Source organism: Lactuca virosa, chromosome 1, assembly GCF_052849685.1.
Source record: "Lactuca virosa cultivar CGN04683 chromosome 1, Lactuca_virosa_CGN04683_v6, whole genome shotgun sequence".
Classification (NCBI taxonomy): domain Eukaryota; kingdom Viridiplantae; phylum Streptophyta; class Magnoliopsida; order Asterales; family Asteraceae; genus Lactuca; species Lactuca virosa.
In genome coordinates this window covers 134,454,366-134,464,330 of record NC_136426.1, presented here as the reverse complement: position 1 = coordinate 134,464,330, position 9,965 = coordinate 134,454,366, and the positions used below count along the sequence as shown (strand labels likewise).

Sequence of the window (9,965 nt, the reverse complement as noted above, 5' to 3'; positions counted from 1 at the left end):
ATGAGTTTATGCCCTCATAAAGCAATAAAAATACTTTAAGGACTAAATATACCAACCCTAGAAACTTTGCAGAGCAATTATGTCATTTTCCCTTTTAAAATAATGATTTTAGTGATGCTCGGGAAAGTTTATATATTTTTTCTTCAAGTGTAGTATTATTTGTGTTCCGATGAGCTTACTTTGGACTTTATTTGTTGTGATTGACTACACGTGTTATTGGTTCAACTTTGATAACACTTGATCGGACCTCAATGGGAATCACAATATTGATATATTACATGATGCTTGTGGATTTTCATGCTTATATCGAATTTTCTTCATGTATTATTTTGAAGACTGATGTGACATCAAGGGGGACTATTAGAGTTTTCAGATTTTTCATTGTTGTTTCTCATCCATTCCAAAGCTTTGATGAGAGGAATGTTGGGTGCAAAGCTTTTCGTAGAGGATGACCGGAGGCATGAAATATTCTTTTGGCATATGGAGCATATCCATTTAGGTCTTGGAGCATACCCTATATATTGTGATCTCATATCCATTTGATGATGTGTACAAAGATGTAATTATAGCGGTTATATAGTGATGATCATTGTACATACTTATTGTTTAATTTTTGTATTCATCTTTATGATCCATTACTATTTTTGGCACCAAAACTCATGCTCTGACTATGATGTTCTTATTTCAGCACATTTGATTATCAAACGTTCATGTCCCAACACAAAGAACAAGTTTGAAACTCATGAATAAATTCAAATCTCGTGAACAAATTGGAAACTCATGAATAAGTTCGAAATTCGAAATATAATAATTTATTTTAATTTGCTAATATTGTTGTGTGGTGGAAATTAATTTCAAAATGCTTTAGCATTCATAGAAGGAACATTCATTTTGTTATAGATATTTTTGGAAAGTGACCATTTATGTGAATATTCCAAAGTTAAAATGCCGAAAAGGCAAAGCACATGAAAATACATGGGTGTGATTTGAAATATTACAACATAACGAATCAAACGCGGCCCCAATATCCTCTTCCCCCAAAAGATCTCGACCCCGTACGAGTAATCTTCTAACCACTATTCTTAAAGAGTATCCCCGCCGTCGTCCGCCACAACCACCGTATGTTTCTACCTCTATCTCAACCTATACGTTATTCGTGTGTGTGCGTATTTCATTTATATGTAGCTTAAAATTTATCATTGATTCCACTTTATGTATGCAACATTTTCGCTTTGTGTTAGGGTTAGGGTTTTGAATTGGTGAAATTGATTTCAGATTAATAGATAGTAACTTAACTTGAAAACATCAAATTTAGAACTTATTGGCTCGTTATCGGTTGTTATTGATCGATTCGTTGATTTTATATCAGGATTGGGGATAGCAGGATCGTAATTCGTGGTTTGGGGTATATATGGCTGATCGTAACTTGGCCGTTGTGAAGCCAATATGGATGAAGCAAGCAGAAGAGGCAAAAATAAAGAGCGAAGCTGAGAAAGATGCGGCGGCTAAAGCTGCCTTCGAGGCTACCTTCAAGGACGTTGAGAAGAATCGAGAGCCTGCTCCTTTATCAGATAGTGATGGCGATGAAGAAGAAGACTTGACTAACAAGCCTATAGGCCCTGTGGACCCCACCAAGTGCACGGCCGCTGGGACTGGTGTTGCTGGCGGAACTGCTTGTGCACCTTCTTCATTTGTGGTGGTTACAAAGGATTCAGATGGTCGGAAAGTTCCCCATGGTGGAGCCCAGGTGAAGGTGAAGGTGTCTCCAGGAGTTGGTGTTGGAGGGTCCGAACAAGAAGGGATTGTCAAAGATATGGGTGATGGGACCTATACAGTTACCTATGTGGTTCCTAAAAGAGGAAACTACATGCTGGATGTTGAGTGTGATGGGAAGTCTATCATGGGTAGTCCATTTCCAGTTTTCTTTAGCGCAGGTATAACTACAGGAGGGCTTCTGGGTTTTGCTCCACAGATGAATTTCCCAAATATGGTTAACCAGACCATGCCAAACATGCCAAATTACTCAGGTTCTGTTTCAGGGGCATTTCCAGGACTTCTTGGAATGATTCCTGGGATTGTTCCGAGTTCATCAGGTGGGGTTGTTTTGCCTGGAATTGGAGCATCACTTGGGGAAATTTGCAGAGAGTATCTGAGTGGGCGTTGTGTTAAAACTGATTGCAAGTTGGGTCACCCTCCACACAATCTGCTGATGACTGCTTTGGCTTCTACAAGCACCATGGGAACACTTAGTCAAGCACCAATGGCACCATCTGCAGCTGCAATGGCAGCTGCACAGGCTATTGTTGCTGCTCAAGCGCTTCAAGCACATGCTTCAAGTGCACAAGCGCACGCTTCTAGAGAAACTACTGGTACATACTTTCTTGGCTTTTACTTTGTTGAATTCAATCACTATTTTCAATCTTTAGAATCCATCCCTTTACTCCCTTATTCGTACTTGGTCTCTATTGTGACTAGGGTTTCCCTATTAGATTTCTGATCATATCATCTGTTAATAAAAACGGTCACTTGAATTCTATATGTTGTTAAATTAGTAGAATCTTTGTCTTTTAAAACTTTATTACCAGAAGCTTATTAAATCTAAAACAAAGATCTCCTCTTCATTTCTTTTGTCCCCCCCCCCCCCCCCCCCCCCCCCCCTCCTCTCTCCTTTTTGATTTGTTAGCTATTACTCTCATGTTTTCATTGTTAACATGTAATTTACTCATTCATTACTTTATTTTATTTATCATTTCCTTGATTTAAAATTCATTTTTGGGATAATCATGACCACCATATGTTGTGACATCTAACACATTGACCTCCTTTTTGACACATAGACCATCAATTTTGCATTGGGTCAATTTTGAAATTCCAAAAAAGTTGCAAAATTACTTTTTACTGACAAAAGGCTGCAAAAAACATCATTTTTTTGCAAACTTACATTATTTCGCAAAATATGAACAGTTTTGCAACAGTTTACGAAATGTACAATAATCTTTACATGACTTACAAGTCCTTAAATCAATATTCTTTCTAAACTTTGTTGTTCTTTTGGCAGTAGCAGAAGATAAGGCAGCAAAAGCCGATTCTTTAAAGAAAACACTCCAAGTTAGTAACCTCAGCCCACTACTCACTGCAGAACAACTAAAACAGTTTTTTAGTTTTTGTGGCACAGTTATTGACTGTAGTATCACAGAATCTAAGCATTTTGCATACATAGAATATTCAAAACCTGAAGAAGCAACAGCTGCACTTGCATTAAATAACATGGATGTTTTAGGGCGCCCAATGAATGTTGAAATGGCAAAATCACTTCCCTCAAAGCCTGCAGTTTCTTCATCTTCTTTGCCAATGGTGATGCAGCAAGCTGTTGCTATGCAACAAATGCAATTTCAACAGGCTCTTTTGATGCAACAAACTATGAATGCACAACAAGCAGCTAATCGAGCAGCAACTATGAAGAGTGCAACTGAATTGGCTGCTGCTAGAGCTGCTGAAATTAGTATGAAGTTGAAAGCTGAAGGGATAATTGGAAATGAAGATGAATCAGTTAAAAATCCAAGGTATTAATAACCAAATATGGTTAACACCAAAGCTCTTTTTTACTTCAAATTTGGTGTTAAATCTCTACAAGCTAACATTAATTTTTAATGATTGTGAACTATTTTACCATGATTATGATCATAGCTGATGAATCAGAGTATTTGTATTGTAGGTCACCTTCTCCAGTCCCCACAAGGTCAAGGTCAAAGTCAAAGTCTCCTGTGATATACCAAAGAAGACGTAGGTCCCGCTCCTTTTCACCTCCACATCGCCGCATAAGAGGTTACAGATCCAGGTCACCAATAAGGTCCCGCCACTACTCAACTTATGAATATGACAGGCGGACATTTAGGGGTGGTAATGACCGCTACAGGAGACGAGAATACAACAACAGCCGCCATTCTTGGAGAAATAGAAGCAGAAGTTTAAGTCCGCGTGGCAGAAAATCTTCAGAATCCCCAAAACGCCCTCGCAAAAGCCCGAAGAAATCTTCACGTGATGAGCAAAGTAAGGAAAAACACAGAAGGCAGTCTAGGTCTACGTCTAGGTCCAAGTCCAGGTCCAGGTCAGCATCTTTGGAGGTCAAACCTCGGTCAAATGAGAAGATGGTTGATAGGAGGCGGTCCAAGTCCAGGTCAGCATCTTTAGAGGTCAAACATCGGTCAAACGATAAGATTGATGATATTAAGGAGGAAAAGTCAAAAGGGCGCGATGGGAGACGGTCCAGGTCAGCATCTTTGGAAGTCAAAGATCGGTCAAACGATAAGATTGATGATGTTAAGGATGAAAAGTCAAAAGGGCGTGATGGGAGACGGTCAAGGTCCAGGTCAGCATCTTTGGAAGTTAAACATCGGTCAGATGAGAAGGTGGAAAGGTCAAAAGGGCGTGATAAGAGGCGGTCAAGGTCCAGGTCAGCATCTCTGGAAGTTAAACCTAGGTCAAACGATAAAATGGATGATAGGAAGGAGAAAAGGTCAAAAGGACGTGATAAAAGGCGGTCAAGGTCCAGGTCAGCATCTTTGGAAGTCAAACCTCGGTCAAACAATAAAATGGAGGAAAGATTAAAAGGGCGTGATAGGAAGCGGTCCAGGTCAGCATCTTTGGAAGTCAAACATCGGTCAAACGATAAGGTTAATGATAGTAAGGAAGAAAAGTCAAAAGGGCGTGATAGAAGGCGGTCAAAGTCCAGGTCAGCATCTGTGGATGTCAAACATGATATTAAGGAGGAAAGATCAAAAGGGCGGGGTAGGAGGCGATCCAGGTCCAGGTCAGCATCTTTAGAAGTCAAACATCGGTCAAACGATAAGGTTAATGAGAATAGGGAGGTAAGGTCAAAACACAGGAGGCGGTCAAGGTCCAGGTCAACATCCGTGGAGGTCAAACATCGGTCAAACGATAAGATAGATGACAGTAAAGAGGAAAGATCAAAACGCCATGAAAGGAGGCGTTCCAGGTCAGCATCTGTAGAAGTCAAACATCGGTCAAACAATCGGGAGGAAAAGTCAAAACGTCATGATAGGGGAAGGTCAAGATCTTTAGAGGGTAAACACCGTTCGAGTGGTAAGTCAAAGCACAGAAAACGGTCAACGTCAAGGGATAAATCAAAGTCAAAGTCAAAGTCAAAGTATCATGGTAGAAGGCAGTCCAGGTCAGCATCTCCGGATGTCAAGCGCCATCGTTCGGATGAACAAAGATCAAAACACAGAAGACGGTCAAAGTCAAGGTCAAGGTCAAAGTCAAAGTCAGCAGAAGATAACCGATTGAACAATGTGGATCATGAGGGGGGAGGGAGCGATTGGGCGGGTGAGGGGACACCGGAGCGTTATAGGGAGTCGGATATTTTAATAAAGGATGATGGGATTTGTGGTGGAAGTGGGGAGGAGTATAATTATAATGATGACGTGGCAGCTGAGGAGGAAGTCAGAATGTTAAGTTGACCGATGATTTGGGAAGTGTAGAGTTGAAGAATAAAATGTGTTGTTTGTTTTGTTTTGCAGGTTTTGAAAATGTCTGAATGAATGAATGTGAATCATCTCTGGAGAGTCTGAAGTGGAATGTTTTTAGCGACTTAATCAACTTCTTAATGAGATGAATGAATGTATGTCCTTGTCCTATTACTACCTCAATCATTAGGTAGTGATGATAATACTTTTAACTCAAGTGTCTTCTATTAACGAATATTATTATTATTATTAGTCTGTTAAAAAAATTGTTTACAAGGCATTAGTGTTTGCCTATACCTTACTTGTCTTTTTTCCCTTTTTTTTTTTGGTCTTTTTCCTTTTTTTTTTCTTTTTTTTTTTCTTGAAATTGATTGATTAGGTCAGCTTATTAAGCCAGACAGCAGCCAGATGTCGATGAGTTGACTATGGAGTACAGATGAGGGTGGTCAACTGTGTGTTCTTTTATCATGGTGAAATTGAGATATGTTAATTTACAGGTAAGATTCCTTGAGCATTCTAGTTATATGAGTATCATGTAAATAAATGATTAAGTGTTTAAAAAATTAGGATTTGTGATGTTTCTTTAGAAAAATATGTGCGCTTGCAAAACAAATTACATGTGAACATTCTTTAATTGTAAAGCAACAAATATGATAAGTTATATGATAGATATCACAGTTCATAATAGAATATATTAATATAAATTATTAAAAAAACTAGTTATAAACTATTTAATATTGCTAGTTTATTCATAGTTGTCAAGGTTGGGATTTTATTTAGGATCATTTTCAGTTTGCGAATTGCGACATGTGTTGGATTATTATACTAATATATGTAAGATTAATTTTCGAGTGTTAGGAAATACTTTGGAGTTTTCATTTTTAGAAAGTAAATAATGAATTAAGAAAAATGTGAGGTCGGATCGTTGTACATACAATCGTATGATCCTACATACAATATTATGTTTGATCTTGCTGCAAAACCAATACTATCAAAGCCCGTTCTTGATATTATTCATATTTTGATATTATTATCAATTAGAATAACAATTATGATTACAAAAAGATATAAAAAGCAATAAACATCAGAAAATTCTATATGCAAGTTATAAAGTTGTAAAGATCTTTAATATTGCTAATTTGATATTTTCATAAATTATTTTGTAAACATATTTTGTTAATTTAAATTATTCTTAAACATGTTAATTATTTAACTTTATGAATTAATTAAATAAAAAAACTCATTATAGCCGGGGTTACATGGCCTTAAACATGGACATTTGAAAACGTTTTCTTCAACCTTCGTCGCTCATAAATCTCATCAATAAATCACTCATGAATTCAGATTGGGTTATTTATTTTTCCAATATAATCTTCTTTGTTTTGGCTACATGGCTAAAAAAATCAAACGATTTAGATAACTTATTTTGGGTTGCATAGCTACAAAAATTGGTATTTGAAAACTTAATTTTCTAGATTTGTTTTTTTTTTCTTACCATAATCTATTCATAACTTATTTTGAGTTGCATAGCTATAAATATTGCACACAAATGATCAGTAAGTACTAGCTTCAAACCGAAACCATATAGTACATCATTCCCAAAATCATATATTTTTGATTTCGATACTTTTGGCTACAATGTCAAGCTCACGCTTAGTATCCACTTCCCATGGGTATTAGTAGGATGCAAATCAATCAAATAATCAAACATATGACAACATGCCATATGTAAGAGCATCAACAACATTAAATTAAGAAAAACCTATTATAACAAGCGTTCTTCAACCATTGATCAAATTTATTTTATTCAACTAATTTATCCATGTTTCTATGAAAATTTGAAGTCCTATCATCAAATTTGTTACTTTTTTAAGTATATGTAATATTTTCTTTTAAAAAAGCAGTACATAAATAAATTCATTACATAACTCGAATACTTTTAACAATAACATTAAATAAAATAGTTATATTTAAGGGTCATATATAATTAAAGAGGCAAAATGAAATATTATTGAATGAATATAGTTAATTATATAAAACAAAAAAACTAAAAAAACATTTAATAAAATTTATGTGATTGATAAATATTGATCCAAAAAACTATACTCCGAATGATAAAAAAAAATACATTATTTGGTAAAATCATTATTTTTGATCTTGCAAAAAACCTTCAATTGTTGACGCTATAACAAACGTGGCAATAGAGGGTACGATTATGTGAGGTGCTTTGGCAATGTTTGGTAGTTTGGTAGGAAATTAGGTGTGGATTGAAAGCATCATACGTCGAGAATACTGATTTTTCATTAGATAAATAAATTTCAATAAAACAAGCATATAAGGTAAATTATAGAAAAGAACTCATAATTTTAGCTTTTTGCTTGAAAAGTCATTATTTTTTTTAGTAGAAAAGCCTTCATATTTTCTGTCGTATACTTAAAAATCACCACTAATAATAATAATAATAATAAACATTTTAGAACGGTGGTAATCTTATAGAAAATTAGCAAAGAGCTTGGAAATTACAGGGAAGAAATAGTCCTATTAGGAATTTGCAACCAATCTATCAATTTTGTTTTTTAACGGTTAACACACATACTTACTAAATCTTACTCCTAAACTACTCCAATGTCCATAACGAGACTTGAACTTTCAACCCTTTAGAGAAGAAAAACATTTCCAACTTTTTGATACCGCTAGGCCAAAGGCCATTTGGTCAATCTATGCAATTAATACATAACATAGACTTACTAGCAGTAATTCAAAAAAAAAAAAATGATTGCGAAACAACAAAATCCCACAAAACCACCTTCAGATGCATCTTAAGACTTGAAAAACAAATTGATTCCTATGACTCTAAACGGATCACATAATCGTGGTTCCCACTGCATCCAAGCGAAATCTGACATCAATTGTAACCTTCAGAAATGCCATCCAACCTGCCCGCTCAGTAAAACTAGACAAAACAGAAAGATCTAAATCCCACCACGTGACCAATATACATAAAGTAGAAGTCATCTCACTGGAGAAAAACAGATGGTTGACAGTCTCGACATTACAACCACAACACCGAGTCAATGTTCCTATCCAAGTTCACCCGAGATGAAATTTTATTCAGAACAAGCCTCTACAAAAATAAAATAAAAATATTAAGCCAATTTCATCTCTTCGGATCACCATCAACCACCAATGTATGATTATCAATAATAGCACGAGCTGATGTGATCGTCAACTCTGTAGAACCGTCCATGGACCATCTCCAACCATCTTTCTGGATCATCCAGCACGATCGTATCAATACTACTTCTAAAAGTTGTATACTGAAAAGCTCATCCCCACCTCTTAGTTTTCTTCTAAAAGCCGAGGCCCGATCCCGAAGTTTAAGTTGATTCAAAATAGTTTACATGGACGTTGTCCACTCTTGAACAATATATTCCGGTTTAATGTCCATATCATATTTCCCTTAATTTCATTCAAGAAAATCTTAAACCATCAACATCAAGGCAATGTTTTACATATATCACACCAATTTTTGCAATTAGAATATCTCTAATGGTTACATATATTCTATGACTTAAATATCTGACAAATTATTATTTCTCTAACTTTAACCTCTAATAAGATGACTTCTTCAATTTTTAATTGTTTATAATAGTTTTTTTTTAAACAAACTTATCCTCATCAATCTAAAATGTTCCACAAACCACTCTCATTTAATTATTCATTTTTTAAACATCATATATAAAATATTACAAACAAACAAAAGTATAAATACAACTATGCCGGGTCTATATTTTATATACATAAAATACAAAATATAATTATATCGTAGTTAATTTAAGACAATTTTTTTGTATGTTTTTAAAAAGAACATAAAAATGTGATTTTGTTTTTGTATTTTATTAATTATTTTTTCAAAATTTGTTGTGTTTATATCATATTAAGTTAACGTAATAAATAAAGAGAAAACTCAACGTATTATCATTTGATATTTAAAAACCACTTTTTTATTTTTTTATTTTTATATATATTTGATAAACCATTATAATATCGTATTGGTTAAATCAATATTTTGCAACCTAAGAAAACCGATTACAAAACTAATGTTGAGTTAAAAGATTAGATGATGTTATTTATTAAAGTTATAAAGCTTATGTAGAATAATATATAGGTTGTGTTTATATAATATTTAATTAATGTAATAAATAATGAGAAAACCGGTTTCATAACTAGTGTTGAGTTAAAAGATTACATGATGTTATTTATTTATTAAAATTATAAAACTTATATAGAATAACAATTACATTTTTTAGAAATTAATTCCGTTACAATTTCCTAAAGATGGTAAAATTTAAGGAATAATAATTAGGGAAAATGATGCAACGGCTCTACTATGTATTTCGACTTTACCAAGTCCTTAAAGTTTTTTTTTTCGTGCCTTTTAAATGAATAAATCGTGAAATGACCTGTCTTTTTAGTCCC

The 9,965-nt window shown here is 34.6% G+C and overlaps 1 protein-coding gene across 2 annotated transcripts; it reads left to right on the top strand.

Moving 5' to 3' along the window:
• The first annotated feature begins 1,014 nt into the window (after positions 1–1,014).
• LOC145158440 (RNA recognition motif (RRM)-containing protein) lies at positions 1,015–5,780 on the top strand. Of its 2 annotated transcripts, none has more exons than XM_079077337.1 (4): positions 1,015–1,119; positions 1,370–2,369; positions 3,059–3,563; positions 3,716–5,780. In XM_079077337.1, exons 2-4 carry the CDS (start codon positions 1,412–1,414, stop codon positions 5,478–5,480), a joined length of 3,228 nt encoding a protein of 1,075 aa, XP_078933463.1. In that variant the 5' UTR covers positions 1,015–1,119; positions 1,370–1,411; the 3' UTR covers positions 5,481–5,780. The 2 variants fall into 2 exon arrangements, with proteins under 2 accessions (XP_078933463.1, XP_078933465.1); XM_079077339.1 differs by having other exon boundaries at positions 3,065–3,563; positions 3,716–5,615.
• The last annotated feature ends 4,185 nt before the right edge of the window (positions 5,781–9,965 follow it).